This window comes from Suncus etruscus, chromosome 3 (assembly GCF_024139225.1).
Source record: "Suncus etruscus isolate mSunEtr1 chromosome 3, mSunEtr1.pri.cur, whole genome shotgun sequence".
Lineage (NCBI taxonomy): Eukaryota > Metazoa > Chordata > Mammalia > Eulipotyphla > Soricidae > Suncus > Suncus etruscus.
Window position 1 is genome coordinate 141,366,995 of NC_064850.1, and position 13,834 is coordinate 141,380,828.

At 37.5% G+C, this 13,834-nt stretch overlaps 1 protein-coding gene across 3 annotated transcripts in view; it reads left to right on the plus strand.

Annotated features, from left to right (window-relative positions):
- Nucleotides 1–13,834, plus strand: part of OSBPL1A (oxysterol binding protein like 1A) — a 455,856-nt gene that overhangs the window by 321,129 nt on the left and 120,893 nt on the right. For 2 of the 3 annotated variants that reach the window (XM_049770012.1, XM_049770013.1), the window contains one exon: nucleotides 7,628–7,734. The exons of the other annotated variant lie outside the window; for it this stretch is intronic. In XM_049770012.1, coding sequence (XP_049625969.1) covers nucleotides 7,628–7,734 — 107 coding nt within the window. The remainder of the gene's footprint in view (nucleotides 1–7,627; nucleotides 7,735–13,834) is intronic. 3 annotated transcript variants of the gene reach the window in all.

The window sequence follows — 13,834 nt, forward strand, 5'->3', positions numbered from 1 at the left end:
GCCCAGAGCCAGGAGTAACCCCTGAGCACTGCCAAGTATGACCCAAAAAACAAAACAAAACAAAACAAAACAAAAAAAAACCCAAACAAAAAAATAGTGCTGTGATGAAGATAGGAGTGAAGAGGACATTATAAAGAACAAGAGCAACTAGTAATGGTGTTGGATGCAAGGAGAAAGAGACTCTTATTAACTGCTGGAGGGAATGCCATCTAGTCCAGCCTTTATGGAAAACAATATGGAGAGTCTTCAAAAAACTGGAAATTGTGGGGCCACAGAGATAGCATTAAGGTAGGGAATTTGTCTTGCATACAGAAGGACGGTGGTTCAAATCCCGGCATCCCATATGGTCTCCCATGCCTGTCAGGGTGATTTCTGAGCACAGAGCCAGGAATAACCAAAAAACAAACCAACCAACCCTGGAAATGGAACTTTCTTATGATCCAGCAATATCACTCCTAGGGATATACCCTAGGAACAAGAAAACACAATACAAAAAATGTCCTCTGCACCCACAGAGTGAGTTCATCACAGAACTATTTTTTTTTTTGTTTTGTTTTGTTTTGTTTTTTTGGGTCACACCTGGCTCTGGGCTCAGTAGTCTTTGTATCCTAGTTACTATTTCCTTTGAAGTCAGAAACTTCTCAGTTCAATGTAGTCAAGTTTGTTTATCTCTGCTTCCACTTGCTTGGACAATGATGTTTCCTTCTTTTTTTTTTTTTTTTTTTTGGTTTTTGGGCCACACCCGGTAATGCTCAGGGGTTACTCCTGGCTATGTGCTCAGAAGTTGCTCCTCGCTTGGGGGACCATATGGGACACCGGGGGATCGAACCACGGTCCGTCCAAGGCTAGCACAGGCAAGGCAGGCACCTTACCTTTAGCGCCACCGCCCGGCCCGATGTTTCCTTCTTGAAGATGCCTTCAGTCTCAATGCCATGGAGTGGTTTTCCTATGTTTTCCTCTATGTACCTTATGGTTTTAGGTCTAATATCAGGGTCTTTAATCCATTTTTGATTTGACCTTTGTTCATGGTGTTAAAGGTCTGAGTTCACTTTTTTTTGTATGTAATTGACCCATTTTCCCAACACCACTTGTTGAAGATGCTTTCTTTGCTCCACATTGTATTTCTTGCCCCTTTATCAAAGTTTAATTGGTTGTATACTTGGGAAACAGTTTTAATATACTCAAGTGTATTCCATTGATCTGAGGGTTTGTCTTTGTTACAATACCAAGATATTTTAATGGCATTTAAGTAGTTATTAAAGTCACATTAACAGTACAATTTAAAGTTGGGGAAAGTGATGCCTTCCTCTCCCATCTTCTTTTTCCCAAGGATCGCTTTATTGTCCCAAATGAATTTCAGGAGTGTTTGATCCGCTTCTTTGAAAAATGTCATGGGTATCCTTAGAGAGATTGCACTATATCTGTACAATGCTTTGGAAGTTTTAAGGATGTTAACCCTCTCAATCCATGTGCAGGGTACATGTTTAAATTTCCTTGTTTCCTTTTTTATTTCTTGAAGCAGTGCTATGTAGTTTTCTTTGTGTAGATTTTTTTTTTTCCTTTTTAAGTTGGCTATAAGGTACTTGATTTTCTGAGGCACCATTGTGGATGAGATAATTTTGTAGCCTGCCACTTTACTAAACAAATTTATTGTTTCTGGAAGCTTTTTGGTGGAGTCTTTAGGATTTACTAAATATAGTATCATGTCATCTGCAAACAGTGAGAGCTTAACTTCTTCCTTTTCTTTATTCCCTTGATATATGTTTCTTGCCTGATTGCTATTGCAAGTACTTACAATATTATTTTGAATAGAAGTGGCAAGAGGGGGAAACATTGTCTTGTGCCAGATCTTAGAGGAAAGGCTTTTAGTTTTTCCCTATTGAGTATGTTTGCCATGATCGTGTGATAAATGGCCTTGACTATATTGAGAAAAATTCCTTCCATTTCCTTCTTGTTGAGAATGCTTTATCATGAATGGGTGTTAGCCCTTGTCAAATGCTTTCTCTTCATCTATTGATATGATCATTTGATTTTGACTTTTCTTTTGTTGATATTGTATATTACATTGATTAACTTGTGTATGTTAAACTGTCCTCAAATCTCTGGAATAAATCCTACTTGGTCATGGTGTATGAACTTCTTGATGAGCCATTGAATCTTATTTGCTAGAATTTTGTTGTTTGGATATTTGCATTTGTGTTCATCGAGAATATTGGCCTTTCTTTCTTCTTTCTTTCTTTCTTTCTTCCTTTCTCTCTCTCTTTTTCTTTCTTTCTTTCTTTCTTTCTTTCTTTCTTTCTTTCTTTCTTTCTTTCTTCTTTCTTTCTTTCTTTCTTTCGTCTGTCTGTCTGTCTGTCTGTCTGTCTGCCTGCCTGTTGTCTGTCTGTCTGTCTGTCTGTCTGTCTGTCTTTCTTTCTTTCTTCTTTCTTTCTTTCTTTCTTTCTTTCTTTTTCTTTCTTCTTTCTTTTCTTTCTTTTTCTTTCTTTCTTTCTCTTTCTTTCTTCTTTCTTCTTTCTTTCTTTCTTTCTCTCTCTCTCTCTTTCTTTCTTTTTCTTTTTCTTTTTTTTGGTTTTTGGGTCACACCTGGCAGCGCTCAGGGGTTACTGCTGGCTCTATGCTCAGAAATCGCACCTGGCAGGCTTGGAGGACCATATGGGATGTCAGGATTTGAATCACCATCCTTCCGCATGCAAGGCAAATGCCCTACCTCCATGTTATCTCTTCAGCTTGAGGTTCTCTTTTTTTGTGGCATCTCTGTCAGATTTTGTTATCAGAGTGAGGTTAGTTTTGTAGAAGCTATTTGGGAGTATTTCTGTTTTTTCAGTTTCCTTGAAGAACCTGAAAAGAACTGGCGATAGGTTCTCTTTAAAGGTTTGAATGAATCCAGTATTGAATCCATCTGGGCATAGGTTTTGTTTTGGGGAAGTCTTTTGATTACCATTTTAATTTCCCCAATAGTGACATGTCTGTTCAGATATTCCAGACATCTTGATTCAAGTTTGGGAGGTTATGAGTCCAAGAATTTATCTATTTCTTCCAGGTTCTCCTATTTTGTGTCATAAAGTTTCTCAAAGTAATCTCTGATTACCCTTTGAATTTTTGAAATATGTATAGTATATTTCCCTTTTCATTTCTAACTCAGTTTATCTCTTTGTGAGTTTTTCTAGTGGTTTATCAATCTTGCTTATTGTTTTTTCAAAGAACTAACTCTTTCATGGATATTTTTTATTTTTAGGGGGGTTCCATTTTTATTAATTTCTGCTCTGAGTTTGTTATTCCCTTCTGTTTCCCTATTTTTGCTTTATCTTAACAGCTGTGCTGTTAAGTTATTTATGTAGGCTTTTTTTTTCCTTCCTCATGAATGCTTCGAAAGCTATAGTTTTCCCTCTTAATACGGCTTTTGCTGTGCCCCATAACTTTTGATAATTTATGTCTTTATTCTAATTTTTTCCAGGAATCTTTTGATTCCTCTTTGATTTTATCTCTGACCCACTTGCTGTTCAAGAGTGAGCTGTTTAACTTTGAGGTGTTAAAGTTTTTCACTGTGTCTGCTTGTAATTCACTTCTACTTTTAGTGCATGTTGATCTAAGGAGGTTATTTATACAATTTCTACTCTCTTGATTTTGTGGGGGTAATTTTTGTGACCTAGCATGTCATCTATCTTAGAGATTGTCCCCTGTCCATTGGAGAAGAATGTGTCTTCAGTTTTTTTGGGAATGGAGAGCCCTATATATTTGTCACTCTCTTCCTTTTTTTTTCCTTCAGAGCCAGTATAGCCTTGTTGAGTTTTATCCTGATTGACCTATCAAGGGGTGAAATGGGTGGTATTGAAATCTGCCACTATTATTGTGTTGTTATTGATGTCTTTCTTCAAATCTATAAGTAATTGTTTTAAGTATTTTGTGGCCCTCATTGGGTGCATATATATGTTTATAAGTGTGCTTTCTTCTTCTTCTTCTTGTCCATATACTTGATTATTAAGAAATGTCCATCTGGGTCCGGAGAGATAGCATGGAGGTAAGGCATTTGCCTTTCATGCAGGAGGTCATCAGTTCGAATCCCGGAGTCCCATATGATCCCCCGTGCCTGCCAGGAGCAATTTCTGAGCCTGGAGCCAGGAATAACCCCTGAGCACTGCCGGGTGTGACCCAAAAACCACACACACAAAAAAAATGTCCATCTGTATTTTATAACCTTCTTAAGCTTAAAGACTGTGTTGTCTGATATTATGACCACCCCAGCCTCTTTTTTTTTCTTTTTTTCAAAAACACACATGTGTTTTATTAAGCAAATACTGCCAGTCATTTTCCAGAGTGGGAGAATTCCTTTGTGCTTTTATACATGGAGGAGAGATTCTCATTACCTAGCTCTTCACCAACATTCAAGACAGTAAATTTTAGTAATACCTGCTCTAATGTTAATATATTCACAGCTACTTAGAGAATTTGTGTATTCTAAATAGGAAGTTAGATTAATTTTCTTTCTCTATAATTAGTAATCATTTGAATATTATATCTAATAATTTTTTCTTGCCTCCTTAAACATTTTGCCTAGTTTATTTAGTTGAGTTGTTTGTCTTTCTTTAACTGATTCTGTCTGGAAAAGTGCTCTTGCTCACCCCAGCCTTTTTAAGAGAGTTGTTTGTGTGAATGATTGTTCTCCAGCCTTTGACTTTGAGTCTATGTTCTATTTGTTCTATTTGTATGTGTTTCTTGCATTTTGCTCCATTCAACATTTTGTTCTGTTTTGCCACTCTGTCTCTTTTTTTTGTTTTTGTTTTTGTTTTTGGGCCACACCCGGCGGTGCTCAGGGGTTACTCCTGGCTGTCTGCTCAGAAATAGCTCCTGGCAGGCACGGGGGACCATATGGGACACCGGGATTCGAACCAACCACCTTTGGTCCTGGATCGGCTGCTTGCAAGGCAAACACCGCTGTGCTATCTCTCCGGGCCCGCCATTCTGTCTCTTACTGATACATTTCATCCATTGGTGTTGAAAGAGATTATTGTCATGGGATTAAATGTCATCTTGTAGGAATTTGGTGTGGTTTTTGGATCTGCCTTGTTTAAAGTAGACCTTTTAGCTATTCTTTTAAGGTTGGTTTGAGTCTGTAAAATTTTTGATCTGTTGTATATCCATGAAGCTGAATATCCTTCCTCCAGTCTAGCTGGGTGAAGTATCCTGGGGGAAGCATTCGTTTCATTGAGTTTTGTCACTATATCTCACCCCTGCCTTCGGGTCTTAAGAATTGCTTTTGATAAATCTGTAAATCTTAAGAATACACCTTTGTATGCAATTTCTCTCTCTCTCTCTCTCTCTCTTTTTTTTTTTGCTGTTGTGTTTTTAGTATTCTATCCCTGTCTGTTGTTTTCATCATTGTGACTAGTATGTGCCTTGGGGTGTTTTTCTTTTTATCTCTTTCAATATGTACTCTTCAGGCATCTAGGATGTGGTTGTAAGCACTCTTTAATTCAGGCAATTTCTCTGAAGTGATGTCCTTGAGTATTGATTCTCCATCTGGGTTTTCTTTCTGGGTCTGGAACCCCATTGATTTTTGTGTTGTTTCTATTGAGTTTATCCCAGAGTTCTGTTGTTATCTGTTCACTTTCTTTGAGGATTTTTTTCCAGCCTCTTCTGTTTTTATGGAGGTGTTATTCAGTTTATTTTCTAGTTCACTGATTCTTTCCTTAGTGGCTCTTACTCTATTGGTAAGGCTTTCCAGTGAGATTTTCATTTCACCTACCATGATTTTCAGCCCTGATATTTCTGTTTGAAGTTTTCTCATTTCTATTATCATATCCTCATGAGTCTTTTGAGCTGTCTGTTCCATGGTTTCTTTAAGTTCTTTGAACATTCTTGAACATCCTCTCTAAAGTCCTGATCAGAGAGGTTATGTTGGCGGGTATGGGTTGTGTCACCACACTACATTCAGTCACAAGGTGTGGTGGGATTCTGTATAGTTTTTCCATTGTGACATTTGTTGAGTGGTACTCTATGTGTTGTGGTGCAGCTCCTTGACTGGAAGAAATGTGTAGCCACAGAGCAAAGTGGAGAGTTATTGTGCTCTTGCTGGTCTCACACACTTCTGCTAGATTTAGACTTGGGCTTTTTGTTCTTCAAACTGCATTCACTATCAACAGGCAGCTGCATATGGGTTCACATATTGAGGTGAACTTGATTCAAAACTGACATTTTTAAGTCCGAACTCTGGCCACAGCCCACAGCCATTCTTGCTGGTCTCATACACTTGAGCTTGATTCTTGAAAAGTTTCTTAATATTCTTTGCATTTGGTTGAAAGGACAGATAAGCGATTTTAATATTTAATTAACATAAAGTAAAAACTTTTCAACTAAGTATAGATTTTTTATATTAAGCTGAACAGGATGTGACATTTTACCTTTGTTGGCATTTTGTGCAGGGTTCCTAATTTTGTCTTGTAAGCATTATTTGGTTTGGGATGGGCATTTGGCAAGGGTAGGTAAAGAATTTTGTAGAGGGCAAATCGAAAAGATTCTTATATTGCCACTTCATTTCACATCTTAAACCTATTCTGAGAGTTATCAGCTCTCCACAAGAAAACTTTTTTTAATTGATTGTGAAAGACAAATTTATTCATGTAAGAACTGTAGGAACTTTAATTAGTGCTTTCTTTAGATATGATGCCTTAGCCATTGTGCCACTGACAAAATTATTTTTGTCTTCATTTAGTACTTTACTTATTTATTTATTTATTTTGGTTTTTGGGCCACACCCGTTTGACGCTCAGGGGTTACTCCTGGCTATGTGCTCAGAAATCGCCTCTGGCTTGGGGGGGACCATATGGAACGCCGGGGGATCGAACCGCGGTCCGTCCTACACTAGCGCTTGCAAGGCAGACACCTTACCTCTAGCGCCACCTTCCCGGCCCCAGTACTTTATTTTTGAATAAAATTTCTTGTCTAGTACAGGCAAACAGAAATGTTATTGCTTGGGGCCGGGCGGTGGCGCTAAAGGTAAGGTGCCTGCCTTGCCTGCGCTAACCTTGGACGGACCGCGGTTCGATCCCCCGGTGTCCCATATGGTCCCCCAAGCCAGGAGCAAACTTCTGAGCACATAGCCAGGAGTAACCCCTGAGCGTTACCGGGTGTGGCCCAAAAACCAAAAAAAAAAAAAAAAAAAAAAAGAAATGTTATTGCTTACAAGTAGTGCTTTGAGTCCTTGTGATCTAAGCAGCTGACAGTATTTTTGTAAACTTTAATGTTCTTGTTCTTGTCCACGAAATAGACTGTTGTAGAACAAGGCTTTATCCTTTCTTTTTTGGTACTACTTTACATTCCCTACCTACAGCTGTAGGTGCTTGATAATGATGCCTTGGGCAGAAGAGGTAGTTCCAAGGGCTAATGTGTTTTACTTACTGGTGGACCTGATTTGTTACCTGACACCTAAGTACTGTCATAAACAACTCCCCAAAACTGGGCCAAGAGTAGTACCTGGCCCCACCAAGTAGGACCCTAAAACAATTATAACATGATTCCCAACAAGCTTGGTATAGCTTTATTCAAGGTCACTAGAAGGAAGTAAATAGTTCGGAGATATTGAAATGTTTGTGGTGTTTAGAAATACTGTTTTATTATCTTGTGTTTATAGAAATGCTTCCATCATTTCTTCAGAAAGTTGAAATTGTCTCTGAAGCGTCTAGAGAAACCTGTGAAGCTTTGAGTGATTGTCTTAATCTCTTTACTAAACAAGAAGGGGTAAGTAGCTTGGAATTCGTGGAGTGGTGTTGGTCTTTCATTATTAATGGGCTATACTTGGTGGTGCTGGGTGGGGTAGAGCATGCAATGCTGGGTTTGACAAATCTAGGATCTCCCTCATGCATGGCATGTGCTCTACCACTTGAGTGCTCTCCTGAGCCCTAGAATTAGATATTTCAAATAATTGTTTGGTGTCAGTAAGCCATGACTTTCAAATTTGCCAGAAAAAGTAGAATCTCATCAAAAGGTATGAAAGCTCTTTTTCACCAAAATTGAGAACTTATTCTTGATTAAGAAGGCTGATTCTGAAATAACTTCTGCTCGTGTCAGTTTATTCAGCCACATTTGATCAATTTGAAGTTTCTCAGAGTGATTGTGATATTCTAATAAGCAGAAAGTGAAAATATTTAAAAAATCTAAATTCTCTATATGAAAAAATTTTTTTATTTAGAATATACAGTTCTTTTATATGTGAACTGTATTCAGTGGGGCTAAAATACTTTGTTCCTTTTTTCTTGCTCTTGTTTTCATGCTAGTTGCTTTTCCAAATGTGAGTAAGTGGTATTATGCCTTTCCATTAAAAACTTTCATCTCTATTTTATTTATTTATTTATTTATTTATTTATTTATTATTTATTTATTTATTTATTTATTTATTTTGTGGAAGGGTGGGCAGCACATCTGGCAGTGTCCAGAACTTTCTCCTGGCTCTACCCTTAGGGATCATCCTGGCAGAATTGGGGCTACGGATGCTGGAGATCAAACCTGGGTCAATTACATGCAAGGCAAATGCCCTACCCATTGATAGACTCTTAAAAGCTCTTCTAAAAATTGAAAATTGAAAAGTTTTTTTTTTTTTTTTTTTTTTTTTGGTTTTTGGGCCACACCCTGTGACGCTCAGGGGTTACTCCTGGCTATGCGCTCAGAAGTCGCTCCTGGCTTGGGGGACCATATGGGACGCCGGGGGATCGAACCGCGGTCCGTCCGAGGCTAGCGCAGGCAAGGCAGGCACCTTACCTTTAGCGCCACCGCCCGGCCCCAAAATTGAAAAGTTTTAAAGATATGTTGGGATATATGCTTGGATTGTTTAAACTATATTTTTTTCTTTTTGTCTTTTTATCTTCATAGCTTTATTATAGGTCAAATAGGCTTTATTTTTTAAAAAATATTTTTTATATAAGTAACATTATCATAGTTGTGTTACAGTCACAAACAGAACACCCTCCCCTTCACCAGTGTAACATTACCATCTCCCCACTTCCCATCTCCTGCCTGTATTTGAGACAGGCATTCTACTACAGTTATTTGTTTTTAAGTTCAGTAAATTGTGTTTTTTTTTTCCTTAAAGGATAAGAGTAAAAAAATATAGTAAAGGTGTGATGGTGGCAATCGCTGTTGTTTGCATAGGCCCAGAAAAATATGGGGAAAATGGAAAAAAACTCTTGGCCTGATTACAAAAAGGCTTCACCCCAGAAGTTTATTGGCATAAGACCTATTCTGGGTTCCAGAAATAGGCTTTATTTTTTATGTTATTTAGATCTGTATGCATACTTAGTTTTCAAATTTGTACTTTGATATCACCAAATCACTTAATCTTATTACAATTTTATTTGTGCTTTTCATTGAGAGATTAGCTTGTGGTAAAACAAATTAGATTAACATACTTCTAAATTGATTTTACATGTAATGATCTAAAAAATTTCATTTTACCATGACTAGAATAAACTTATTTATATGATTTTTTTTTAAAGATTAGTGTTTTGTATGTTACAAGTTGCATGTATTTTACTTGGAGAATTAAGAAAAAATGATGTGAATAATACTTGAATTTTAACAAATGTATAGAAAGTCAACAACTTATATACCACAACAAAGTATAAATTATAAGTATTTTAAATGGTGGATTTTCTAATGTTTTTTGAAAACCTTCCTTTCCATCATTTATATTTTTCGTGGTTTTCAGATTTAGTATTCTAATTTACTTAAATAATGATTTACTGATATAAATAAATCTAAGTAGGATGATAGCATTATAGAACATCTTTGAAATGAACAAATTATGGCATAGGAGTTGGGTGTAATTTAGTACATTGCAAATCCAATTTCACCTCTGTGGAACCTTTTGAGAGTGACTGTGGTCCCTCGATTTGCTTTGCTTTAAATATACATAGCTTGAGATGTATAACACATTACTTTTAATCTTAAACATACAATATTAAGAGTAATATATCATATTAATATGTTTAATTTCTAAAGAAACAAATCTATTCTATTTTTTTTTTTTTTTACTTTTTATGAGTCTTTCACAGTTGTATTTCAGTAACATAGTGACAGTGAATTTGGGCTGTTCCCCCCATCAGTGTTGACTTCTCTCCATCAGAGTTCTTAGCATGCAGCCCATACCTCCATACTTAGCCCCCTAGACTGCTAGTGTAACAGACAAAACTCCATTTTGTGTATAGCTTGTTATAGTTTGGGTCTCTTGGTTCTACTGTCATTGACATTGGTTTGGGTATTTAGGGCTGACCAATTTTTGTTTCCACTCTGCTCCTGGGACTATTTGGCCCTGGGTCCCATTCACTTTTTTTTTTTTTTTTTTTCCCTTTTCTCAGTTTGTAGGCAGAAATATAAATGTGAGGCAGAATCAGATAATTCATGTTCTATGGTTCTGTAAAAAAAAAGGGGGGGGGGAGTAAGGCAGGGGACCCTATCTAAAAGCTATAAATCTAAATAAAATTGAAAATAAAGGGCACATGTGGCAAGTGTTTTTTGTTTCTTTGTTTGCTTTTCATAGGATCAGTAAACATTTGGGAAAGTAGAAAGAAAATTTCCTTGGCCTCAGAGATACAGGGCATCTCTCCCTCTGAAGCATACTGTCATGAGACTGACTATAGGCTCTGGGCATGTTAGTTGTCAAACCCCAAAGTCTTTATGGTCCCAGGAAAAGTTCTGTTCAGTCATGGTTGTCAAAGTCAGTCTGTAACTAGAAATCTTGGTTTTTGCACAGATCCTAGGGTGAAGTCTAGAATAAAGTCTTTATGGTCTCAGGAAAAGTTCTGCTCAGTTGAGGTTGTCATAGTCATTCTTCTTGCTGGAGTGAGAGGTGGGGTCTGAGAGGATATCCCTTTGCTTCGGGAGCCTGGTGACAGCCTACTGACAAGGGGGCAGGTCCTGGTTCCTGAGGAGTTAAGGACTGAGGGTAAAGAGGGCTAAATAGAGATAATGGATCAGGGTTGAGGGGGTGAAAGGATAGAAGGAGTTTTGAAGGATAAATATATTCTAAATTTTAAACTATTTTCTTAGAAAGTGAAATGGGTATATTTGTTAGGGGTGCAGGGGTGTGTAAAGATAGTTCAGGAGTTAAGACCCTTGCTTTGCCTTTAGGCATCTCCTGTTTTGAATTACTGGTTCCACCTATAGTTCCCCGAGCACTACCCAATTTAAGCCTCCCTCCCACCAAAAATTATAATGATCTAGGTAATTATCTCTGAAAAAATCTAGAAGTTAGTCTAAAATTTAGACGAATTCACTTATTTTTAAATTTGTTTTTAAATTTATCATGAAGACTAAATAAGATAAGCAAAATGGCTTAACATAAATCCTGCTTCCTGTTTGTTTTGTTTTCATTTTTTGGACCACACCAGCAGTAGTTTGGGCTTATTTCCAGTTCTGTGTTTAGGGGTCACTCCTAGAATTACTTGAGGAACCATACGGGGTATTGAGCATTGAACTAATCTTGTGCCAGTGTGGTCATGTGCCAAGTGCCTTGCCTCTTGCACTATGTCAGGCCCTCAAAAAAGTATTTTTAAGAGCAATGAGATCATATTGTACCTGGCAAGATTGTGGATCCCAGTAGACTGATGTCACATTAGGTCTCACCACAGCAAAGTTGGTGCTTTGTTTCTGCTGGCAATTTTAAATGCTACACATTTGATATGGAATTAAAATTTTTGCAAAAATGTTTTCTTTGATTTTTTGTTGTTTTGTTTTGTTTTCGGCCACACCCAGTGGTGCTCCAGCCTCAATATCTTCTTGTTTTGTAAATGTAGGTGACAAAATTTATAATAGTGATAATGCTTTAGGCATATAGTCTGGTCATTGCATCACACTCATGCTGCCACGAGGATGCCAACATCCCTCCACGACTATCTCTAGATCCATCTCCCTTCTTGGTTCCACTTCCATTAGTTATCTGGCTCAACTTACATTTACCGTTTGTTTTTTTTGTTTGTTTTGTTTTGTTTTGTCCTTTTTAGAATCAGTTTCAGAATTGTCTTTTGAATGTTCATCATTACTCTGGTCCTATTACTTCTCAGTAGAAATTTCTTTAAGAGATAATATTTATAGTAGTCTGTGTTTTCTGCCTATATAAACCAGTCCTATTATTGTTTTTTGAATTCTTGTTTGCTCTTTGTGCCCCAGTATAGAGCCTTTTGTTTCTGGCACATATGGCTGATTTTTGCTTATTTGGAGGATGTTCTAATACTGAACTAAATACTTGATGTTCCTACATGTCCTTTATGTAAGCAAATTTTTCTTGTAACTAACACTATACTGTTTAAAAAATGTTGTATGTAAATAAGTTGCAACTTGTAAATGATCCACCAAAGGAAATGTTTGTAAACATTCCTAACTACCTTCTTGAAGTTTAACACTTGCTGCTGTTTGTAGGGTGGTTTATTTTTTTTTTTTTTTTGGTTTTTTTTTTTTTTTTTTGGTTTTTGGGCCACACCCATTTGACGCTCAGGGGTTACTCCTGGCTATGCGCTCAGAAGTCGCTCCTGGCTTGGGGGACCATATGGGACGCCAGGGGATCGAACCGCGGTCCGTCCTAGGCTAGCGCAGGCAAGGCAGGCACCTTACCTCTAGCGCCACCGCCCGGCCCCCAGGGTGGTTTATTTTTAAAAGTAACAACCTGACATTTTTTCTGTAATTTTTCTTTAACCGTGTTTGAAATTTCTGTTCATAAGGTTAGAACTAGTTTCATAAATTCCTTTTCTCTATTTTTTTATTTTCATCAGTAGTGTCAGAGTTCATTACACCATCAGGCAGAGACCATTATCAGTAGGTATCTAGTTCATAAGGTTAGAACTAGTTTCATAAATTCCTTTTCTCTATTTTTAACTTTTTTTTTTGTTGTTTTGTTCTTGGGTTACACCCGGCAGCGCTCAGGGGTTCCTCCTGGCTCTACGCTCAGAGATCGCCCCTGGCAGACAAGGGGACCGTATGGGATGCCGGGATTCGAACCACCGTCCTTCTGCATGGAAGGCAAACGCCTTACCTCCATGCTATCTCGCCGGCCCCTATTTTTCACTTCCATTAGTAGTATCAGAGGTCATTACATCAGGCAAAGGTCATCATCAGTAGGTATCTGGCTCTATTTGTCACCAAGTCATCCCAGAAAATAGTTAAACCAGTCTTTCCAAATAATATTTGCCTGTTGAACTTCACTGTGAACTCACTTAGACTATTTCTTAATTATTTGTTAGCTCTTCTGATTGCTAAAATGCCTTTTCACCCAAATGTATGGTAGTGATTCTGAGTTTGTGTAATAGAAAGATTGACTCTGAATCTGCTTCACTGGGTAACCCAGAGAAGTATTCACAGGGGATTCATGAATTTATGTGGATTTATAACTGTAAAAGTCATGATATTAATACTTACTTTGCTTCCTGAGTTGTTCAGAGTTCTTACGTCATTTCTGTTTCAAATCTCTTCAGTTTCCTGCAGTTTACATCATTGGGGTCTCACTTCTATCGCTCTGGTCTCTAGTGTCCACAGCTTCATCTGAGACTGCACAAAACTGTTTCATATTAGGTAACTTTTATATAAGCTCCTAATCTTCCATTCTCTCACTCCAGTTTTTTCTGCATCTCCTTCATCCTTCTTTTCTATTGTCAGAGGTAGATGTCTCCTGTGATCCCGATTCTAAAGGTATTCTCTCTACTCTCTTATAACTTCTGTATCCCTGTATCTATTTCCAATTTTAAAAATGTGAGTTTTATTTCTTTAATCCTTAAGTACTCCACAGAAACTGCTGCTTCCCAGATCATAGTAAGTCAAAGGACACCCCTAAATTATCTTGCTAGCCCTTTGAAGT